General features: G+C 41.8%; 1 protein-coding gene across 2 annotated transcripts; it reads left to right on the top strand.

Annotated features, from left to right (window-relative positions):
• Positions 1-1,457: 1,457 nt before the first annotated feature.
• On the top strand, positions 1,458-24,387 carry LOC126391662 (cingulin). Of its 2 annotated transcripts, none has more exons than XM_050046555.1 (20): positions 1,458-1,629; positions 8,487-9,390; positions 9,500-9,597; positions 9,701-9,770; positions 9,884-9,979; positions 11,721-11,842; positions 12,106-12,217; positions 13,037-13,249; positions 14,378-14,526; positions 15,547-15,667; positions 15,756-15,968; positions 16,174-16,395; positions 16,491-16,739; positions 16,879-17,049; positions 17,299-17,460; positions 18,142-18,315; positions 18,464-18,582; positions 20,122-20,230; positions 20,351-20,514; positions 21,035-24,387. In XM_050046555.1, exons 2-20 carry the CDS (start codon positions 8,488-8,490, stop codon positions 21,168-21,170), a joined length of 3,603 nt encoding a protein of 1,200 aa, XP_049902512.1. In that variant the 5' UTR covers positions 1,458-1,629; position 8,487; the 3' UTR covers positions 21,171-24,387. The 2 variants fall into 2 exon arrangements, with proteins under 2 accessions (XP_049902512.1, XP_049902513.1); XM_050046556.1 differs by having other exon boundaries at positions 9,527-9,597.
• The last annotated feature ends 863 nt before the right edge of the window (positions 24,388-25,250 follow it).

Below are 25,250 nucleotides of genomic sequence, written 5' to 3' on the forward strand. Positions count from 1 at the left end.
GTAAGGGGCGGGGGGAGAAGTTTTACGGTAATAATTTTATTGAATGCACAAGTGAACTCTTCAACCTTTATCAGGACTTGGTCTAATGCCGATAGACGCCTGACAATAAGCACAATATAGAATCCAACATGTGAAGTCTATGAAAAGTTATTACAAAAACGAATTTAAAAAGTCCCTTTTGAAGTTTGTTCTTGTCCACTGCACTGCTGCATAGTTGTTAGGAAGGTGTTAGGTATGAATTAAGTTCAGTGGAGTTCGGTTGGTCAGCTCTGCAATTTGGAGCAATTTGTAGTGAATCCACCAACTATTAAGGAATTATCATTTGCCTTATTTGTTCATGCACTTATTTTTGTAATTTGTAATGCAGTAATCAATATGGGTATTTGATTTACAGGCAACACTGGGATTTTAAATATCTTTTTCAAAAGTGTATCTTGTCCAAGAAATGCAGCCATATCAGTGTATGACAGACAACATTCAACATGCCACAAACAACAATTATGAGATCATGAACAGATTTTTTTTAGACCAGTCATATTTAATATTCCAGCACAGAAGCTAAGCACCATCTTATCATCACCATCTTTAGAGTAACTCTAGAAAAACATCCCATGAATTCAAGGTTTTTAAAGCAATGGCTGAAACTAAAGCAAACCTATGAACACGGATTGTGCAGACCACAATCTTTGATCACACATATAAAGGTATGCACAGGCATGTGCGTTAAGCACAATGCATGGACATACATGTGGACATGTACACATAGAGACAAACACACACAGACCTCATACTCATATTTTACTGTATATGTTGTGTTGAATTGCTCCATGCTCAGTAATCACTCACTGTTTGACATGGGTTGCAAATCAGCCATGGCTAGAAACCTGTATGCATTGCATCTACTTTGTATTTTAGATATGAGGCAATGTCTTTAAATTTGTCCCTGTCAAATAAACAAGCATTTAAATAATAAAATAGTTATAATAAAACAACAGTAGGACATTGCATGACTCTTTCAGCTGTAGTTAGTTAATGGAGGTCATGCACTTGCAGCAGAGGGTTGGAGCTCTTTTAGACAAGTGTTCTGGATGATGATGATGCTGCTGAACTACCAGCTGATAGATAGTTGCGCCATCTACTGGTGATATGAAGAGAAACAAACACACGGAGACACCAGTCTGTATTCACCTTCGTCCACAACGTAGGTGCTGAACAATGTTTGTCTGTCAGGGTCTACCGATAGTTTTTTGTTTATTTCATGTAAAGTAAAAATACGGGCTTCCGTTGTACAGCAAAAAGGTCAAAAAGTGGTCCAGCACAATGAATGAGTGACGCATGGATCTCACCAATGGCGAACGTAGCCACTATCTATAGCCCCGCCCACGCCAGCATTCTCGTCCAATCACAGCGCTCTCTTCGGGGAGGCTGGGCGGGACGGTTACATCCCCGACAAAGGTAACAGGTTGCAGTCGCCGCATAAATGAACTTGTTGCCGTGTTAATTTGCGTAGGAGTTGTTTCTTTCCACCCACTTTTCTGCGTGGACTTTGATGGAAAACATTTGAATTATCACCGACACCAGGGAAGCGAAGTGTCGAGGAGGAGCAGAGGGAAAACTTGAGAGTAAAAGGTAACTTTACGCTTGTTGTGTTGGACTTCACATAGCCAGACAGCTAAAAGCAGACACACGAGCTGTCAGACAGTTAGGCTCTTTGTGGGATGTTTTTGTCCACTATGTGACGCTTATTACTTCCTATAAGTTAGTTCTGTCATCATTTCTCACAGTAATCTATTACCTGGGGTATCTGTTTGCTAGTTTAACGTTAGCTTGGTAGCTAACGTCAGTTTGATGATGGTTCGAGGGTTAAGAGTGACCAGTGTTCTCAGCTAACGTTACCTCAGGATAACTTGCCTGTTAATGTGATGGGAAATACATGGGACGGGTGTTTATTTTAAACGTTTAAGTACTCTAAATGTGACCACTCGTTTATGGAAGTTGAATATAAGACTTTTAAAGATAGTTTAATGTCGGGAGTAACGTTACTTACATTCAGTAGCTATTTCACTACCAAAACAGGTGGCCTAACGTTACCTGCTACCAGGGTGAACTATGCACTGAGAGACAAACAACTGTAAGACCTCAGAGACAGTGTTTAGGACACAAGGGGCTGTATGCAACTATATTTAAAATGCTTCAAGGCTTTGAATCTATGCTAGCCTGACATGTGTTCTCTGCAACCTCTGAGGGACATCTCGAAGAGCATGTCTGTGATTCAGAGATGCTCTCTTCACTATTAATCTTGAGTCCGATGAAACTGATGATGCAGGCAAGTAAGAAGTGCAGATTATAGTTTTGAGTTGTGGGGAAAGGCTCATGGATTGTGTCATGGAATTGAATAATTACAGCATTGCACTTGCTAAGCCACTGACCATGCTGACACAGTGTACTTTTAAAACAGAATTAACGTGGGGAGAAAAGCTAGTAGCACATTTTAAAGGGCACCTTAGGCATTTCAGTTTTTGAAGTTGGTCCAGTATTGAGAGAGACTGCTGCAGTGGTGAAATAGGCTGCAGTGTTACCACTCTGGGTATTTGTCCACTGACAGGCTCAGGTCTTTATTCTAAGTGTCCACCAACATTATGAAAAGGATCCTTGCAGAGATAGACCTTTTTGTTTAACCAAAAACAGACCCAAAATCGCCCTCAACAAAGCTCCCAGAGTTCTTTTAAATAAACAGTAATTTACATATGTATAGAGGCAGCATATTTTGACATCAAACTGGATGGATTAAGAGTTTATTTCAACCAAATCAGAGATAATTGGAACAGTGTAATAATGAAGGAAGACGGCTTTTGTGAGTTTTATTTTGTTTCTGTCAACTCAAAATGAAGTGTGTTTCATGATGAAAAAATGATTGTTCATTCAAATGGAGTTTGGTTGGCTTGGCTAGCAATTTTGGGGCTGTTTCTGGCTCATCCAAAACAGATTCTTTCCATAATGTTGTCAGACACTTCCGATAACAATCTGAGCTTGTCGGTTCCAAAAACAAGCCCTTTTAGTCGTCGTAATTGACAGTGCCTCATTGTCCATTTACTTTACATTGCAGCCTGTTTTGCTGCTATCACACAACACTAGGCCAATTATAAAAACTGTTGTCTCCATTCAGGAATTACACACACAAAAACATGGCAAAATAAGGTCCAGGTTAAAAAATACCGAAGTAATCCTTTAATTCTGGACAAAGTGTTAAAGGTTAGTCTGATGTTACAGGTGCACATACTGCAGTATGTAGATAAGTTCCCATAAATCAACCTCTCTCACACACGTACACACTCTTGGCCTGTGTGTGTGAAAGGACAGAGCGAAACAAGTGTCTGGAATGTAGGGTAAGGGAGGGGTGTATTTATGTGCTCCTAATATGGTGTCATTTGTTTACTATTTGGTAACACTGAAGTATCTCTTTGTTATGCCAATGAACTTCTCTGGAATTGAAAAGAGGAATAAATGGCTGTTTGTTTGAGCGTGAAAGAGGAGTAGTGGTGAGTTTGGAGGAGAGATTGACCGCTTCAGAGAGGAAGAGGGCCTGGTTTTATGTCAAGAATGTAATAGAGAGGAGGGAGAGCACCCTGAGGACTGAGAGGCTGCGTGTCCTTAGAGGACACAAAAGGCATGGAGCTGCTGTTACTGTCCATCGCTGTTACTTACACCTACATGTATCTAATTTCTAGGTTATTATGCCTGCAAAACTTAACGATTCACCTGGAAGAAAAGGGACAAACTACTGCTTTACAGTTCGTCCATTTTTGCTTAGTAGTGTGCCATTTACTAGTGCTTAAACAGTCGAATAAGTGATATAGTCAATTGAATTAAATTATTTGACAACTGTTTTAGTGATTGATGAATTACTTAAAGTAATGTCATGGCAAAATGCATTTATTTTATTCTTTTTATGTATGTGTATTTGCTGCTTTTCCCTCTGTCATTGACCTCGAAAATAGTAGTTTGACATAAAAACCTTAACTCAAGGTCCGTTTACGTGCTTTCACTGGCACTTTCATCCTCATTTCTCTCAGACATCCGCAGCAGATGCAAGATACAGCTTGAGGAATTGTAAAGAATGATTCAACTTTCAATTAGTTCAATAAAAAACTTGGCAGGTTTATGATTGTTAATGCATTGTACATACCCTCCTAAAAACACATCATGTATTGATACTGTAAGTACATACATTGCAGTATGTAGGATGATACATTTTTATATTATAGTGAATGCAGCACAAACAAAAGTTAAGACTCGGAAAGCATTCAGCCTTTGCCACTGTCTCCAGCTGTATCAGTTTTAGGCCGGGCCAGAGATGATCTGATCACATGAACCATGCTGACTCTGTGAGTCAGCAGAGGCACTTTCATGACTCCACACATTGCTGTTGTTTCATTTCTCTCCACACCCGCTCTAATCTCCTAATTACATTTCCATTCCATCTCGGATCTTAACAGGGAAGCGGCTCCAATTCAATTTAGTGTGCGGGAATTCAATTTGAGGCCCGAGGCAGAGAGCCCGTCAGCATAACTACAGGGTACCATAACTGGCAACGGAGTCAAAAAGCACCAGATAGTTGGGCATGCAAGCCTGCAAAAGCTTGTTGTTGAAGTCACATCCTATTAATGACACAAGCATGAGTTAGAGACCTTTGCTTGAGAGCGTGTAGCCCACTATAAGAATATTAGAGCTGCAGCTGATGCTTTTTTTTGATAATAAATTAATCCTCCTAGTATTTACTTGATTCTTTTTTAATCCATAAAATGTCTGAGCATAACGAAAAATAAAGAAGAAAAAAGCAGCAAATTTGCATAATTGAGAAATTGGAACTACAGTAGAAAATAATCACCATTTAATTGTTTTGCTTTAATTGATTTAACGACTGATTTCAGCCCTAAAGGATACAGAGTCACACACCGTGTTGCTTTCAAATAAAGAAAGCAGTTACAGTAGGTGTGACTGACATTTTAATATGACAGCACAGCCACTGTATAACCAAATAGATTACAGAAGAACTTGTTTGATATCCTACTTTCAATATGGAAAAGGATGTTTATTTTAGAGAGATGTGAAAAAAAAAAAAACTTAGTGGAGAAACCTAAAAGGGAGAGCGTATGGGGACAAAAATGTCAGTGTTGAAACAAACTTGTTGTCATCAGATAAACAATGTAAGGGAGGAAATGAAAGACCACGGGGATGGTTTTGGCATTCTCAGAATCGCTGCCCTCATTTTCCGCCCCACATCAACTGGACAATAGGATGGGTTCCCCCTCATCCCTGCCCCTCTTCAGCATTCTTCCTCAGTGACATACAAAAATTAAACTGATGAGGAGATGCAGATTAACAGATAGTAACAGAGAAACGTCCTGTTAGTATTGTACTGTAAGTCAGTTTGGCACCCTTACGCTCTACAGATCTCCCTGCTTCAGTTTCCCATGAAATCAATGGACATTGCCCTCGTATGGCACGTTCGTCAGTGCATGTCATGCTTGACCTTGCAGTGAAGACAGTGCGCTGCAGACCTCATGCTTGACTGCACAAATGTGTTGTGACATGGTGCTTCCTCTGTGGTTCCCAAAGGGTGGAGGGAAAAAAAAAATCGACTAGCTGTGCACCTCTGATGAGCAGGTCTATCTGCGGACGATGCTTACGCACCACAAGCGCACAGATATCCTCAAAGGTCGTTGATGTCGTGTTGCTTCGCACACTGCCAGCCCAGACATTTTCCATCACCTATTTTCGCTCCAAAGTTGTTTCATGTATTCATTTTCGCTTCCACAGCAGGGACATATAAGATTATCCGTCCTGGCTCACTTTGCTGACTGTATCTTTTTCCTGGCTTGGATTAGTCTGTGCTGCGTCATACAACCTTCAAAATCTGCATGGAAATATGAAAATGCACGTGTAGGCGTTCAATAATGCATGGGTGCATTTGTTAGTTATCTGTTAGATGGTTACTTTCATAGTCGGTCCTTTGTGTGCGCGCAGGGGGGAGGGTTGCGCACAGAACAGCTTGACTTTGGATTTTATCACACAACGCACTGATAAGAGAAGAAAAGCAGAGTGTTTTCTTTTTTCTCTCTTTCTGTCTCACTCCACCCTCCCTTTCACTCTCCCAGCCCACTTTCTGTCTCTCACCATGGAAAGCTGTGGAGGGGAAATAAAAGGTGCAGAGGTCAGGGAGGGAGTGTTGTAACAGGTTTGATGTGAATTTAATGAACCATACCAGTGTAATGGACATGGGGGGTGAGATCCTACAGTTTGACCTAACACAAGGCATGTTCAGTCAGTCAAGGTAACATCAGGAATGTTCACTTAAGTACTTCATATTACTGAGAGTGATGCATAAGGCTGACAGTGACTTATCATTAAACTGTGACGTATGATCAGTTGAGATACAAATAGTTTCAGAATTACTCATCAAGAGCTATCAAAGTATAGGAAAAGGGAGGATTAGGGAGTCAAGAAAAACTCAAAAGTGGAGAAATTACAGAGTGAAAGAATGAAAAGGTCCGTAGTAGTTGCTGTGGTACCTGTCTTTATTCAAGCTGTCAAAGTTTTGAAGTGGGAATTAGGTTTAGTATCTGGCTGGGAAACTTCCAAAAGTTGGGAAAGGCTTTGTTGGTCCTTACAAGTGGAAAGTGATATGTGGGTGTGTGCTTTCAGGTTAATGACTAATGGAGTGCACAGAGCACAAAGTCCACACAAGCAGCCAAAGAGGCAGAAACTAAGTGTTACTGCCTATAAATCTGTGTCCTTGTTATTGTTCAAAACGCTTTGTCTAACAAGGTTTTGACATTTCAGGGTTGCATGTGAATTAATGTTTAGGTATTCTTAGATTTCCTTGCTGTTTCTCTGTAGTTCTGTGTTAACCTGGCTATTGATCATAATGTCCTTTTTACCCATACGTCCCTGAATGTGCTACTGTGAGCATAGTCTAAGCGATACTGAGTTTATCAGGCCTTTACTAGTTTGACTCACCAGATATAAGCTGCACCTTATAAACCTGCATTGGCTGGCTATATAGGCCAGCATTCCTTCCCCCCTTCCGCTATCTGCGTGTTAGGTTTTTAAAATCCCCTTTGCTATGGGAAACAACAATAACCTCCAAGCTAACAACTGAAAAAAATATCACGTTTTGGTGAAGATGTGGATTGTGCAATAAGGCAAACCTGTTTTGTTGTTTCTGGAAATTGTCGTAAGGATTTACAACCTATAAAACAACTTATGAACACACCTCAGAGAAAACCCAGACTTAATCTCGCAAGACTCTCATTCCTGATGTTGATCTGCTTTCTGACATGGTCAGTCAGAGTTGGTTTGTCACATCTTTTTATCCCTGCAGCAGCACGCGCCCGTGACATTGCCTTCAGCAATTTACCGATCCGTTCCACTTCACACGAGCCTCTGTGACACCATCGTGATAATGTTCTGTTCTGCAAGTGCCACATGCAGCCAGCAAATCGACTTTGGTTTTTTTACAGGTCCAGGGAGCTCCTCCAGAGCTAAAGTATAGTCAGGCTTCACCCTTATTATATTAAGTTTCTCTTTTTTATTAGTAAAGTTGAATCACAGGGTTGACATATGTCTGTTAAACCTACTGTTGTTGGTGGCATTTTCTTTTGCAGAGAATTACCTATTATAATGACAGTGCAAACTTCCTCATGTTCAAATGTAACACGATTTTGCATGGGTACTGTTGCTGCATCCTGGGCTCAATACAATTGTGATTGGTTTAAAGAAATACAGACATACCAGAGCATTTTTTCCCCTATAGCAAAATGATGAATGATATGTGCTTCCAGACCTTTCTCTCGTGTTGACACAGTGCTGCTGAGAGTCTGGCCATGCGAGACAAGGCCAATACTAATATCCGTAAACAGAGCTCCCTCTGCACAGTCAGTCTCAAGGATCAGGTGCTAGTTGGCCGCAGGAACATCTTCAATAAAATCATCAACATAAACCACCGCACACTGAACTGAATTATTGTGATTTTATTTAGAGCAAATAATGCGCTTCACCCGTGGCTTCTTCAGGTTCACTCGACTAATATCAGTATATGGAATTTTAAAAAATCTGCTAATGATATATTGGCTGATAGTAAACACGTAGCATAAACAAACATTGCTGGTACAGGGTTTTACTTATTCTATTTAATTTGAATTGAAACGAAGATAGCTATTAAGCGTAGCGTAAACGCTAGCTCCCACGGAAGAAACAGTATTGCCAGACCTCTACTGGTGGACACATCTCTACTTTTCCATGTCATATACTGTCATGTCGCCCAGCCCTATTATGCATAAATAAAAAGCTGAATGAAAATACTTAACAAAAGCAAATACTGTATGTAAAAGCTCTGTTCTTATGTGTGACCTAACCACATAAATGCGTTCTTCTTCTTCTTCTTCTTCTTCTTCTTCTTACCCTGCCCTGTGCTGTGTTACCAGCATGAGCACACCGTCCTCAGGTCGCAAGACCCCAGTGGACTACGGTGTCCAGATCCGCTTCATCAATGACCTCTATGACACTGGTGGGGGGCAGCCTGGGCCACAGCCCAAGACCAAGACCCAGACCACCTCCAAGTACGGTGTGGCAGTCAGGGTGCAGGGCATCGCTGGCCAGCCATATGTGGTCCTGAAGGACGGAGAGAAAGGAGACTCGTATGGGGTTCAGCTCAGGACCCAGGGCCACCCTGGTTACAGTAGCCTTCCCCGGAGGAGAGAGAAGGCAGAACCAGGAACACAGGGGGCAGATGTAGGAGGTGGGCAGGGAGGGGCACTACGCCGGGCGCAGTCCCATGGGTCACTGCTGGAAAGAGATGGAGAGGGAGGAGCAGGCAATGAGGATTTTCAGTTGTCCAGGCCACCAGGAGATGGGAAGTCTGGAAGTTATGGGAATCTGGATGGAGGAATTGGGGTAAGGGGGCACAGAGAGCAGGTTCAGCGTGTCAGTAGCAGAGAGGGGAGCATGGAACGGAATATGTGGGATGGTTCGTACAAAGCTGGGCTCAACGGGTCAGTGGGGTCAGTGAGGAGCAGTCAGTCCTACCCTGCCCCTCCTCAACAAACAAATCAGAGACAAACTCCTGTCAACAGACAAATTAACAGGTTTGACGGTGGTAACACTGAAAGCCAACAGAGAGGACTCCGTCCCCAACAGCAAGATCCCAGAGCTACATCTCCTCTCCTCACCCCCAACCCCTACAACTCACCTCCGTCCTCAACTCATAGCAGCCTGGGACGCAGCCAGCCTGCTGTCACCAAATTTCCAGGACACTCGGCTAATCACTGGACTTCACCAGGGAGATACGCTGCTGCTGAGACGCCGCAGGCCACTCTGACTGAGGCACAAGTAAGAATAAAATATTTAATAGCTGAGCATTACCACTGATTTTTAGTGAGCTCCAAACACCACGTAGCATGCAACATTGCAAGAGTAGTTTTCTGATCTATGTCTCAAGGTGACTCCTGACCTTTTGCTGGACCAGGGTCAGAGTGCAGAGGCGAACAGCGAGGAGGAGCAGGTCATGCAGACTATATACAACATCCTGAGACAAGGGTATGGACCTACACCTAGGGTAGAGGTTTTATTTCGTTATCATAATGCACTGGTGATGAATGATTACTGTCATGTACGTTTGACCAATTTCACCTTCTCTCAGGAGCAACGAGAGTGATGTCGTCATCAAGCACAAAGTCAAGGTCATCTTTCAGAAGATACAGACTCTCAAGGTTTGTATGTAATTCTGTAAGGCTTTGTTTCTGCCTGTTTTATACGTCAGGTAAAGACATAGTATGAGCAAGCTGCTTACATGTTTGTCTCCATTTATCTTCGTCTTCAACAGCCTAAAGAAAGACCTCAGGAAGAATGGATGAGAGAAAAGAGGGAGCTTGAAAGGAAGATGGCTGAACTACAAACTGCCCTGCAGGAGGAGAGAAGGGTAAGCAAAGTAGAAATAAAGATGTGAGAGCATAGATTTTTTTTATATTGATAGCCATCCAAATACTAACAGTAGGTTATTAGCAGTGCTGAAATTTATCTCTACGCTTTTCTTAAGTGGATAGGACAATTTTACATTCGTAAACAATACTGGAATTTCTTTCAGTGCCATGATAGATATCATGATAGAGCTTTGATCAAGGCCACAAAAATCAGGCTCGACCCTATATGAACCTGCGCAGTGTCTGTCCTAGCCTGACTTGAGCACGAACCACGGCAGAAGTTTTGGGGCCAAACCCATTAAAAAGTCGACTTTCTAGTGTTAAAAAACAAAAAAAATTACATACATTTTTATTATTAAAACATTTATTACAAGCTAAGGGCTAGGGACTATTTTCTTGCACCACCACTTCTTCCTTTTCTTCCTTCTGTTATTTCAATAGTCTGTCGTCTCATGCACGACAGGCTCAGCAGAGCGGGCAGCTGCTGGGGAGTCAGAAGCAAACATTGCCCACTAAGTCTCCTTGCACCCCTCCTCTTTCTCTCTTGCTCTCATTTTCTGCTCCTTTCGCGTGCATACTCCTCGTTCTCCACTATATTGCTCGATCTCTCTGTCACTCTCCCTCTCTCTGAGTCGCTGTCCCCCTCTTGTGATTTGGTTCATGGCAGCCCCTGCCATTTATGCATGAGAACTGCCAGTCTTATTTAAAAAAAAAAATCACTGGTAAATTGGCCAGAGCCTGACCTGACTCAAGCTTGTGGAAATATTTTGAAATTACAGCCCCGCCTGGCTCTGCCCGAACCAGGCAGGTTAAGTTGGGCTCAGTTGGGCTTGGACAGAGAATTAAAGCTCTATTCTACAAGGAAAAATAGACATTAAGGGCACACAATCATAGATATTTATTTAAAGATAAATATAACAAGGGTATAACATGACAACTTTTCTTGGTTAGTAGCAGAGAACAGCAGAGTGACTGTAGTAAACATTAACAATATGAGAGTAAGAAAGCGCAGCTGGTACCGATGTATCGATGCTGCAGAAAATGTTAGATGCAGAAAACCCTTTAAAATATTCAGACTCAATATACATCAACAAATCAATATATCTGACAGCACTACACTGAAGAATGTACAAGTTTTGGGTTGTTGCTGACATTTCAGTGCCTCGAATGACCCACCAACCTCTCTAAATTCACTTGGCTGATTGGAACTGGCTGCCACCAGAAGACGTTCACATTAGTAGAGTAACCTGCCACTTTAAATCAGCTCTGATTACATGGTGCACATCCAATGCCACACACATCAGGACTCTCATCCAAGTCTCCTAAAACCCCCTCCGCTATCAAAGTGTAGGAAAATAGCTGTTGGTTGGTTGAGAGTGTGAAGCTGTCCTCAGTGTTTTTATGTCTCTAACTAATCTAACCAGGAGCGCTGGGGGGTTTCTTGGAGTGTGCTTCAGATTAATCTTCACATTAATCCTTAAAGCCCTCTGGCCTGGTCAAAGGTGCACACACACAATAATCTAACTTCAATAATGACTCATTATGAGTTGGTTTAAGGAAGGTGGGCAGGTCTTAATCCCTAATAGCTCCTAAGAACTTAATCCCTTATGCATATCGATCGGTGGGCAAATGCAAGCTTGCTGTAACATTTCCTAAAAGCCCATTGTTAATGCCACCAGAGCTACCTGATGTCTAATGTTTCACTGCTCTCATTTATTCATCATGTCTGCTTGTGCGTAGGACTCTGTTAGCAATTCTGATCCCACTCTGAAAGCTGAGCTGGAGTCCTGTCTGGATGAAAATCTGCAGCTCCGGGAGATGCTGGACCGGAAGAAGAAAGAATTAAATGAAACACAATCAGAGTGAGGATACGACAGCGTACACACTCAAACACACACGCAGATAGGGGAAAGCAGGAAGGGGGCATGGTACCATTGTCTATGAGTCTTGGTGGTCAGGAGTGAGAGGGCTGCCTGACAAGCCCACTTTGTTTTCAAGCACACGCTCCTCACAATTTCATAAAACAAGCAGTTACTGTAACTTATTCAAAAGACAAACAAGTGTGCCATAGTCGCATGAATTGAAGGAATCATTCAGCAGTGTTTATGTCCTCTTTTCATCGCAGGCTGACTCAGCTGCGTATGGACAGGGAGAACGCAGAGGCACGGGTCAGAGAAATGGAGGACCAGCTGGCTGAGCTTCAGGATGAACTGAGAAGAGAGAATGGCAACAAGACGGTATTACAGAAACACACTCGCATAAATAAACCCACACAGATGCACAGGGAGAAACTATCTCAACCCACTATTGGATTTTTTAATAAGATGAGACTCAAATCTAGACTAAACTGAAAAGGTTTTGCAGTTAAAAGCAAGATTAACTTCCTGTTAAAGAGATAGTTCACCCCAAATAATAAATACACATTTTTCCTTTTACCTGTAGTGCTATTTATCACTCTAGATTATTTTGGTGTTAGTTGCAGAGTGTTGGAGATATCCGCCTTAGAGATGTCTGCCTTCTCTCTTGCATCTACTGTTATTTCACCTAGCACCACCGAGCCAGCTAACATTATACCTCATCCAAGGTAGACGCTAATAATATTTACATCTCGGGCTGTCATATTCAAGAGTCATGTGTAGATGCATGCTTCCTCCTGCGCAGTGGTATGGTTGATGGGTGTAGAAAGAAAGTAGTTCCTACATGAGCTCGCAACAAGGTCTGTGGATTATCATGAGTACCTGGGTCATGATTTCTGAAAAGAGACATTGCTGTTGAGTTTTAAAATGAATTTTGGGCACCACAAGCTGAGTGCCATCTAGTTCCATTATATTCAAGAGAAGGCAGACAACATTACTCGGCATCTCACACCAAAACAATCTAGGTTGATAAAAAGCATGACAGGTAGGAGGAAAAACATATTTTTAATATTGAGTGAACTGTCCCTTTAAGAAAAAGCTGTATAAGGTTTGTGTAAACAAATGAGCAATACTGTACAAACAGGAGGCTGAGAGATCAAAAGCATCAAGTTAATATTGTGTGTACCCTGTTCCCTGCAGGACTTGATATCTTGTCAGGCACAACTGATGGAGGTGTGCCAGCTGAAACAGAAGCTGGAGGAGACGCTAAGACAGAGAGAGAGGGAGCTAACTGCTCTCAAAGGAGCTTTGAAAGAAGAGGTAGCCACGCACGACAAAGAGATTGAGGTGCTCCGAGAGCAGTACAGCACCGACATGGAGAAGCTCCGCAGCAGCATGGAGCAGGTGTCTCAGGTGTGTGCACGAACACAGCAGCCAGCTCATCATTACTTTCATTTGACATGAGTCAAAATGAAGGTCAGAAGGGTCAAACCAGTCCAACAACAACAGACCCCTTCCGGTAAACTCAGAGAAACCACTTCTACATATATCAAGTTTTTGTGAAAATCTTTTTATTTTGGCTTTTAGTAGATTGTCTTATTGAGATTGATTTACAAGAGTCAGCTTGTAGCACATCCACGTCTCGCTCAAGGATATTTTGACAGGGTACATGAATGCTGTGAGAGAGAAATATGAACCCTACATATACATATATATTTATATAAGAATAAATGTTTCCTCATGTATAATTATATAATTTTTACCTACGAATACTGTTACTCTCCTAAAATGAAAGGAACAGTGTGTGGGATGTAGTCGCATGTAGCAGTGAGGATTGCAGATTGCAACCAGCTGAAACTTCTCCCATACTCCAAGCATGAAGTCCTGGTTACAATTCCCTCCATGGTCCTTGTTCAGGAGATCATTACTGTGAGCCAAATTATCTGCAGAGATCTCTTCCTCTCCAGAACAAGCACACCCAGTGATTTAAACCTGTAAAAACACTGAACAAAGCAGTTTCACGTTACAAATCCGTTTTTATCTGGCGGTGTTCGGCATGTCGGAGACAGACCGCTAGTCCAGCACCTGCTACTGTAATATATCCTCACCTTTTTTCTCTGATAACTTAAGATCCAAACGTTCAGAGGGTTTTTACCCCAAGCTGAATTATCTGCTCAGTTCTTTTCCTCTCTTAAACAAATGGACAGAGTGATTTAAACCAGTAAAAACACTGAATAAAGTAGGTTCAGGTTGACAAAGTGGTGTTTTTCCGGTGCTGCCTGCAATAGAGTGGATTTCACTACCTGTCAGAGTACTAACACAGGAGTGTCTGCAGAGGAGATGCAGCATGCACAGGTGCACTGAGCACGCTCGGTCAGGTGCCCTATCATAGCAGCAAGACATAACATTTTAACCTTGATCTCCTCAATGAAAATAGTATCTTCAATAAACGCAGAGGTCTATCTATGTATGTTTTTATGTCTATTAAATGTTAGGGATATTTACAACATGCCCTAATTCTTCTTCTGTGGTGCATTTTAGTCTCACGCAGGGATCGAGGCAGAGCGGTTGCGTGTGAATGCGTCTGTTCGCACCCTACAGCAGCAGTTGGAAGACTGCAGAGATGAGAGCAGCCACTGGATGGAGCAGTTTCACACCACCAGAGACGAACTTCGAACAACCAAACAAGAGTGAGTTTATTCTAATATCTTTCTCACAGAGTATATTCATTATAACCCACCTGGATTTTGGGCTCTCCAATGCTTACTCGGACATGGGTTTTTGTCACCATCTTTTCATGGTTCTTTGCACCTGCTGTACTACTAATGTGTGTCCATCTTTTCTCTTTCACTCTACAATGTTTCTCCCCCTCTCTGTCAGAGAGCAACCCAGCAGCACTGAAACACCGTGAGAGTCACTAATTGAACAGCATTTGTGTTTAGATGTGCAGACCTGTAGATGTGGCTAGCTGTGCTAACAGCTGTGACTGTAGTTTCAAGGTCATCCACACTGACAGACCTAATTCTTTCTACAGTGTCTACATGATCCATATTTAAATATGTATCATGAACCCTCAAATACCAGTGGAATGATATGTGGACCATATTTAGTTCTGTGGTTGAGCAGAATTGGTGCTGGAAACCAGTCACCAGGGTTCTCACGGGTCCTTAAAATCCTTAAAGGTTTTGAATTGTAGGGAAAAAATCAAGGCCTTCAAAGTTTTTGAAAATAGATATAAATAATTAATCTGTGTCTCAAACTATGCTGTGTTGTGTCCTTGAATTTGAAGGAAGTAGGCCTGGAAAGTCCTTCAAAAGCCCTTGAGTTTGGTGTTTAAGAAAGTGTGAAAAACCTGAGTCACAATTTATGTCTTCATGTGTCCATACAGTGTAAAAGTGTATGTCAGCAGAAACTAAAGGGTGGTGTGGATGACCTTAAATTTCTATGTTTAGCAAAAATGTGTCGTAGATTTGTTTTCTGTGAGTATGTCTGACTGTTAGATGGTAAAATGTACTGATTCATTTCCTGTTGTTTGAAGATTAAAAAATGACTTATTTGTTTGTTGACTTACATCAAAGTGAATTAAGCTCACCTGTCATGATTCACCTGTACAATCCAACTGCTGCGGATCAGCTAATCAAGCAGCACTTACAATACTTTTATGGGGTACATTTTGTCTGACTCAGCTGTATTTAATGTACACTTTTTAGACTCTTGCAAGCCCGTCTGGAAAAAGAGGAGTTTGAGGAGGAAATAAAGGAGCTCCAGGATAGAGTGAGCACCATGAAACAACAGATACCCGACCCTGCTCACTCACAGACTCTCAACCAGGTGAACATATACACACGATCTCTGATGCCTGATCTGTTTAACAAAAATTAATCAGTCAAACCATCAAATTGTCAATTTTTTTGTTCAGGAACTTCAGCGATACAGTGCTGATCTACAGAAGACCAAGTCTGAGGTGGAGAAGCAGAGGACGGCATTTGACAAGAAGGTCATGGAGGTCATCTCCATAAAAAAATCTCACCAGGACCAGGAGGCAGAACTGAAGTATGAGATTGACAGGTTGAAGGACCAATTACAGAGGGCCAAAGAGGATATAACCAAGGCCCAGGAGAAGAGCAAACGGGTTTGTTAAATCTTACAGTGAGGAGCTGAAGCACCCTGAAGGGATTACTTAAATTTTAGTGGGGTTTTAATAATGTAAAAACAACAAATCATGGTGATGTGTATGTGGTAGTTTTGGTTATTACAATGATGAGATTTGCGTTTAATCTCCATCATCTCTCTTGTATTTTTTTGCCAATATCATTCCCTTGTCTTTTTGCCAATAGCTCCCAGACCCATCCGTCATCTCAGAGCTGGAGCAGAAGGTCAGTGAGGCACAAGGTGAAGCTACCCAGCTCAAAGAAAAACTCTTATTAGCTGAGGAGGAAGTGGAGGCCAGTAAAACACGTCTCAGTAGAGCTCAGATGGACATTAAGTCACTCGAAGATGCCCAGCAGGAGCAGGAGGAGGCCAACACACGTCTCAAAGAGAAACTCTCACGGTTAGAGGTAGGTCACACACCACAGTGTGGCACTGACCATCAGTGCATTAGAAGCAGCAGACATATTTAAGCATTACTGGACATCCTCTGTGGTTTCCTCAGGCTCAGCTGCAGTCCAATGCCACAGAGAGCTCAGAGGCAGAGATCGCCCTCCACGCTGAGGTGAGAGGCTTGAGATCTGAGCTAGATGAGGCCAAGAGAAAAGCTTCCCGACTGAGCCAGGAGCACCGTGATCTTATTCTGCGCGTGGAGGATGCGGAGAAAGACAAGGAGACACTCAAACAAACCCTCAACCAGCTGGAGGAGGCCAAACGACAGCAGGAGAGAGCTCTGGAGAAAATCAACAAAGAGGTAAGCAGAGGAGATCCTTTTTATTCATTTGCAAAGAAATGAAAGCTCCCAACTGCTCTTTAGAGCACTCGCAGGACAAAAAAAAAAAAAAAAAATTCACCCTCTGTTTTTTCCCCTCTCCCTCCCGGTCTCCCGTCAGTATGAGTCGCTGACCATGTCCTCAAGAGAGGAGGCGCAGACTCTCAGGGTTCAGCTGGAGGAGCAGAGAGAGAGGGCACGCAAGGAAATGCAGGAGGCGCAACGTCACGGAAGCGACGCTAAGAGTGAACTGGATAGAAGTCATGTAAATCTAAGGAGACTGGAGGAAGAGGTGTGTGTTTGTGTTTTGAGTGTTTGTGTGCATGCTCACTGACTTGCTTGGCCTGGTTGTTTGTTTGTTATTATGAAAGTCTGGTCTGAATGTTTTCAATAGTTTTGACACATAATATTCATGGTTCATGCTTGGCTGGTTGTGTTCATGGGTCTGTGCGATGCAAACATGCAAAACCACACATATTTATTTCATGATGGGAATTGAGTCTGGCATCTCTGTTTCTAATATTATTATGAACCTAACTAGATGTCACGACAAAAGAAGGAGCTTCTGCTTGCATGTGAGGAGAGAGACAACCACCAGCTGGATAAAGAGCTTCTGACCAACAGACTGCGCCACCTTGAGGGAGAGATGGAGGCTAACAAAAACAGCCATAATGAGAAGGCCCGGGAGATTCGCATCCTGGAGGTAAGATATGTGCATCTGCTCGCCTCCATGGTTTGGGAGAATAAACTATGACCTCAGGGCTCTGTGCTGTTAATAGCTGTGCTCTGCATGCACTGTAGTCTGTGCAAATTTCTGGACATGTTTTCTACACAGTTCTTACTTTCATTTGTAAACCAAACAAAAATATGGTTTATAGATAACATGTAGGTCATAATTAAGTCGATAGAGATATACTCCCTTATCAAGAAGTACAACAGGTCAAGAGTACTTACATGCTCACATGTACAAACTCAGCATCAATAAGTCTCTCACTGAGGCTAATCCAGTACACACAGTCTCCTCTCTGAGCATGTGTTTCTGTTGTGTTACATCCATTTGGTTTCCTCAGCATATTAGAGAGAGAGTTATGATATATTTTATATAGTAAAAAGACTTGAAGCAGTTCTTTTAAAAAAAAATTCATTTGAAAGAAGGTTACATTTGTATGATTTTAATTTGTGCTTACTTAAAGATTTCTTTGTTTCCATGGTACAAAAAAGGAGATAACTAACAAGAAAAAAGAAATAAACAACAGCAAAAACAACTTTGCTATCAGCCAGCACCCAAATTGTTACCTTAAATATGGGAATTGGCCCAGAGTTTTACAACCAGTGCATCCCTACTGATCGTCTAATACAGTAGATCTCATCTTGTCCCCATCAGGATAAGCTGAAGCGTTTGGAGTTGGAACTGGAGGAGGAGAAAAGCAGCGTGGAGATGCTGGCGGACCGAGTGGCCAGGAGCAGGGACCAGATTGATCAGCTCCGCTCCGAGCTCATGCAGGAAAGATCCTCCAAACAGGACCTGGAGCTGGACAAGAACGCCATGGAGAGACACGTATGTAACGCATATACAACGTATGTGTCTGCTGACATTTTTGATTAATAGTAACTGAATTTCATCCAATCACAACATACCCACCCTGCTGCCCCAGTTGTATTTTGGGTATTGATGACCTTCTCTTTGTCCATGTCCGTCCCTGCAGCTGAAGGAGCTGAGGAGTCGTGTGGCTGACATGGAGGGCCATTCTCGCTCCTCAGCAGGAGTCTCCCAGCTGGAGAACAAGATCCAGGAGCTGGAAGAACGCCTTCGGTGTGAGGAAAGGTACAGAGTAACAAATAGAAAACATGCTGCAGTCCACTAGATCTTCATATTGGATCATATTTTTTTCACCCTTGTGTGTTTGTTTGATTGACAGCTGGGAATTTCATATGTTTTTGAACAGATCCCTTGAATTTGGTGGATAGATACTGTTTGTCATTGACTGAGACACAGTGGATTATGTAACAGTGGATCCCAAAGTTTTTTTTTTTTACATGTACCTAAGGACTGTAACTAAGTACTGTACTAAAGCACTAATTTGAAAGTATACTTGAATATTTCCATTTTATGTGACTTCAACTCCACTACATTTTGGAAGCCAATGTTGTAACACTTAAATCGCACATCAGATCTTGATGAACAAATTATTGAAGTTGGAAATCTTTACTGATGTACATTGTATAATTTGTTGGGAACAAAATGACATTAAACGGTCAGTGGAAACCAAAATCATCAACCCAGGGCTGGATTTAAAATCACACTGAAAATCAAAGTAAAAAAAAAAAAAAGTAAAAAATTGAGATCACAGGCTGATGCAACTTGCGTGAATTTTATCACAGCAACTCATAATGTGACTTAGTAGCGAGTGCAGCCCTCGCGTGCCTGTATGCACTCCCAGCAATGTCTGGGCATGCTCCTGATGAGTCGGCAGATGGTGTCTTAGGAGATCTCCTCCCAGACCTGGATCAGGGCATGAGTGAGCTCCTGGACAGTGTGTGGCGGTACTTGGCAACGCCGGATGCACCGATACATAACGTCCCATAGGTGTTCAATTGGAAAGTGAAGATGTATTAGTGTGGATGCAGCTTCACTGTAATATAGTTCAATGGTGTTCATTATGTCTTTAGTTTCTGATAATGACTTTAGTTGTTCTTTTATCTCAGACATGTGTTAGGATGTTACATACCTTGACATGTTTCGGCGGAAACTTCCGCCTTCCTCAGAAGTGTCACTTGGTGGTGGTTGTGACGCGTCTTTATCAGCTGATCTGTCAATCAGCCGATATTAGGGACGCCCTGCAAGCATGTATGCCCCCTCGTCCCTGTTCATTGTCCCTTAAGGAAGCGGGGCCCAGGGACAATGAACAGGGACAAGGGGGCATACATGCTCTCCCACACCTGGAGCAGCATCCTGGAGAGGCGGCGGACAGACAGCAGGTGGCGTGACCGTCCTGTCAGTTTTTGACAGGATAGTCACGCCTCCCTAATATCGGCTGATTGACAGGTCAGCTGATAAAAGTGACACTTCTGAGGAAGGCGGAAGTTTCTGCCAAAACATGTCAAGGTATGTAACATCCTAACATGTCTGAGATAAAAGAACAACTAAAGTCATCACTGTAATATAGTTATGCATACACACACATACCCGAGAGTAAAGTAAAGCCAGACATTAACACCTGGCTACAGAGCATCTTCATGAGAGCAATGAGGTGGCAAATGTCTCGCTCAGGGGCATTTTGGCAGTAGTTGAGATGAGGGGAGTATGACTCATTAACATGCTCACATCTCTCATGCTCTGCTCTTCTCTTGTATTCATGTAAAGGGAGAAGAACTCTGTGTTGGCGTCTCAACGACGTCTGGAGAGGAAAATAAAAGAACTTAACTTGACACTGGATGAGGAGAGACAAACACACACTGAACAAAGGGACCAGGTATACACATTCACCTCCTACTGTATGTCAGTATTTGAATTTACTCTTGACATATGGGAATACGTAAATATAAAATGCATACACAGTAAAATTGCACTTTAACCTCATCCTGTGTTACAGATTGCTCTGAGAGTGAAAGCTCTGAAGAGGCAGGTGGACGAAGGAGAGACCGAGCTGGAGAGGATAGATGGACTGAGGAGGAAGGCCCAGAGAGACATGGAGGAACAGATGGAGCTCAAAGAGGCCCTGCAGGCCAGAGTCACAGCACTGGAAACTGAGCTCAAGTAAGCATTTCCCTTTCTTTGTATCCAATTCTGTCTCTCATCCAATTTGTTACTCACTGTGCGCTTATGCAAGACACGTCCTGACAGCCAGATTATCACAGCAATGTGTGCAAGTGAGTAAGAAGGAGAGACACCATCTCCTCCTTCCTATGGCACAGACGGAATAAAACTGCGTGTAAATGACGTTATTAGCAGCGAACCCAGATTCCTTTTCTGTTACACACAATTACACACACTAAGTAGGGATTCACATAACCTCCCCGAGGTGCAGTATTTCACAACAAATCAGCAATCACCATGTGTGAACAGGTATTTCATTAAATTAAAAAGGCACATTACTCATGTACCACGGGGGAAATTAAATTCCAGACATGCTCCCACTAGTAACAAGGAAGTGCATGTTGTTGCCAGCAGAGGGAGCACTATGATCACTTGGAAGCACTGACGTGTGAATAAAACATCAAAGTGTGTTTCAACAGCTAATGATGATATTAATAATGTCAATGATTATGTGTCACAGGAGGAAAACCCAGGCAGCAATGCGCCCAGCTTTGGATTCATCGGTCCTCAGCTCAGATGATGACGACAGCCTGTATGACCCCTCCACCATCACCTCCATCCTCACTGAGGGCAACCTCCAGACCAGCTCCTGTTAAGACAGTACTTCAGGGACAGGATGAGGGTGGGAAAATGTAGCACTGCTTAGGGAAACAAATGGAAGGAAGTGTAGGTTAGCTGCTTTGTAGACTGGGAGTTAAAGCCAAAAGGCAGAATGGTACACACTACAGACAAGGAGGGAGGGGTGCAAGGACCTAATGATATATTGTAGACATTAGCGGGTAAATGATTTTCCACACCAGAGTGAATGGAAGGAAACAAAACATCCTCTGCATTTCAGGGTGTTTCCTTCAGTCTACAACCTACACTGATGTTCTCCATGGTACAGTTTGAAGTACTCCAACATATGAAAACTAACTACCGCACAAAGTCAGTAACTGGAATGCAAGGAGAGACATTAAGCTGGAAGCAGAGAGAGAGATAAATGAAAAATACCTCTTGCATTTTTTGATATAAATTCAGTATGTCAAACCATTTCAGGGTTGAGACTCTGAGTCAAGCACTTACGGTACCAAGTCTGGTTTTGACTGAACAATCAAAAATACTCGTTTGGACAGTTTATCTGTTGGTAGCCACAACCATCAAATCACTAAACTTCTGTTCCCCAGTGTGCACAAACATTAGGTAGGACTACTAACAAACATGGACCAAACACTGACATTGAGTGCATTCATGATTAAACTATAAGCAATATAACACTTTAAATCTTATGCTGGTTTTTTGACAGTTATTTTGCCTAACCAAATCAAATGGTTTAAGTACTGCATATTATACCTAATGAATGAAATGTGGAGTTTGTTTACGCAAAACAAAATATATTCTCACGTTTTTAATGTCACACGGTACACAGGCTAGGAATTAAGAATTATAATATGACACTAATAGCACCTGAAACGCACTGTTAAAAACTATAAATGTGATAGAAACCTCACATTGGTGGGAAGGTTTGATTAGTTATGTTAGTCATTGTTCACTGTATGAAGCAGCTTCCTGTTAGAGGTGCAACAGACGTTTGGTTCTGTGGTCTATAACTTTGAGGACAGATGGGACATTTGTCAGAATATCGTATACCGTATAGACAGTTTCATTGCTATTCTGTTGCTAAAGCGACAGCTTTGGTCCTTGTTTACAGCTCCCAAGGAAAATGTAAGATCTTTTATTCCTTGTCAGCTACTGCATCAAAAAGATTTCAACATACACTTGGACACATTCAGAATATTTATGTTGTCAAGTTTGAAACTGTCTTTCAAAGTAAAATAATGGCCAAATATCTTCCTGTCTGCAGTGGTGCCCCCAAGGTGGGGTGGGGTATCACGATTGCCGGTCCCCTTAGTGAAAATAATAGGGTGCCAACATAACTGTTTTTAAGAGGCTCTGGCGTGCTTATTTTTTTTGAGCTAGCACAAAGGTAGTGGTCTCTTGTGACGTGAGACAACCTAACGCCCCGATCACACATAAAGCATTTTGCAGCATTTTTTGAATGCAACTGGTAAAAAAATGCTTTTGCGGTGCCTTTTTATTGTTGTCAGGCAACCACTCCATCACGTCCTTACACTAACCCTCCCATGTATTCACTCTACCATTTTTTTGTCTCAGTAATTAGTAGCTAGTTACTAAAATGAGCAAGCAGAGGGTACTTGCTGTAGTTTTGGTTGAGGGTGAGAGACTGTCAGCAGTTTGTTGGTCGGAGATTTGTGTGGGTACATGAGACCCTAAAAAAAGAGCATGGATCACAGGGAGTACAACCAGTTGGTCTAGTTGGTGCTCCTCCATGATGGCAGTTTACAGTCATATTTTAGGATGACTCGGGGGCAGTTAGACAACCTACTGTCTGTTGTCGGGCCATAAAGCTCTGGGTATCCAGCAGTCGCTACCATCAGTTTCTTCTCCTGTGAACTTCTTGTTGTGACCACCACAGAAGGCCCGCCTCTCAGATCATCCAATTGGACAATGGGCAAAAAGATGATGTGGGGCGCTTTTCCACTCTGAGTTTAGGTTTTTTCAACTTTTTCAACAGGAGTTCAGAGCGCTCCAGCAAATACACCAGGCGCCTAGAGCACAGAAAGGCGAGGCGTGTCACAACATAGAAATTGTGAGCAAATTCTCATGAAAAACCATTACAAAAAGCCTCCTCCAGCTGCTAAAACACTTTCTGTGTGATCAGGGCTCAAGGCATCCGTTGGTTCTAGCCATGTTGGCAAGGGAGTTAAATAACACTCCAAAGTTAGGCTAGATTTCGGCGAGGGAACAACTGACATAGCCATTTTCAAAGGGTTACCTTGAACTCTTATGTCTGAATTAACTCTTATAACTGAATGAAAATGTGTGGGTGCCCACGGGTCTCTCGTAAAGTTGAGAAAACTTGTTCCCAATAAATGCTTTGTTCCTCTAAATCAATGTACTCCTTCAAATTAAAACTGTCTTTTTAAAGGAAAAGAGCAACCAGCCTAGTTGAAGAACAATGAATCACCAAACATATATACATACATAACACATTAAAACAGGATTGTTGTGGAACTCACAATGTTAAATGTACTGGTATGAGTCCATGCATATTGGGTAATTAGTTATATAAACTGCAAAATAAAAAACCAAAGTATATCAGCATGTGATTCCTTAACTCTCCATATTGACAAAGTTTTAAACTAGCCTATGAACTTCAACAGCATATTCGAATCACCTAAATCCAGTTATGTCTTTTGGTTTTGGTGTCACCTCATGGGTTTCAGTGGCTTCAAATGTTCACCTCTGTGATGCCGCTGCCTGTCTAATAAAAGCTTAAGTGTATTTGTAGGTGCTGCACTATATCTATGCATTCCTTAATAGCGAGTCACTGAAATATATTCTCATCATTTTCATTATGATGCCTTAAAATTGTTAAAAAGAATTTTGTAACTGTAATTCTTACCTGAATGATTTTGTAAAATGTTTGTATTTAACATTTGTAGATTTTTGTTGTTGTTGTTCTGAGTCTCGAGTTGATTTTTGTATACAGTTTGAACAATCAGCCAGAGCGATAATAACTGTATTTCATTTTGCTGCAATGTTATTTTTCCTTCCAGTCTTTTCAGTCAAACTGGAAAATGTTAATTAATTTGATTTGTTAGACTGTTGAGTACAAAGATGTTGAATTTAAAGATGCTGGTATATGCTGTAATTATAACAAGAAAAGAAATCACACTGTGACTGTACTTCACAATGTAGAATTTTTTCTATGGAAAATCTAGCAACAATAAAACTATGAAGTTGAACTGATGTTTCTTTGTCTGCCCTTTTAAAGTTCACAGAATGTTAATCAACTACTTTGACTGCATAGTTTTGTTTTTACACATTTCAACATGTGCAATTTCCTCATAGTTTTGAACGTTTCTCTTTAACAGGAGGACATCAGATGTCGCTGGCTCTCTGCCCACTGAGGCTGAGATTATAGCGGGAAGTGTTTGCACATTCCGGTGGATTTCGTAGGAGGCTCAGTTGGCTTCAATGGAAGAGATCACTGTTGGAGGAAGTCAACAAATCTTTAACCTACATGTAAGTTGATGTGCAGTAATACACACACCAGTTCTACTTTGGAAAAAAATATTTAAAAATGCAAGTCTGTTTCTGATGCTCCAAAAAATGACCAGAAAATCTGTTATTGCAGGTTTAATACTAATTTAATTGTAAGACACCTACGCCAGTTGATAGCAGCTCTATTCTAAATAAAAGAGTAAAATGTGAATTGTACTAACGCTCCGTGTGATAGACAAACACTACAAATTAACAATACTGTATATATCGCCATCTTCAAGAGGCATATGACAAGATAATAGAGATGGATCATGTTTTTGTTTCAGCTGCAGGGCGGTGCTTCCCTGGAATTAAAGGTTTGTTATCTAAGCCTGAGTTTCACACAAGTGTGTTGTATGAGCTTTTCAATACCACCTACAGGAGTTCGCTAAGCGTATAATAGTTATTATTACCGTGACAAGGACTGTGTGTGTCCTGTACCTGACATGGTCTGATTATAGCTTTGTCTTTTCTACATCTCAGACACTGGTGTTGAAGAGACAAATTACCGTGGCCCAGGAGACATTTAAACATGTCGTAGCAGGAAAAGCACAGGTGTGAGTAATAAC

The sequence above is a fragment of the Epinephelus moara genome, chromosome 6 (assembly GCF_006386435.1).
Source record: "Epinephelus moara isolate mb chromosome 6, YSFRI_EMoa_1.0, whole genome shotgun sequence".
NCBI classification, from domain to species: Eukaryota; Metazoa; Chordata; class Actinopteri; order Perciformes; family Serranidae; genus Epinephelus; species Epinephelus moara.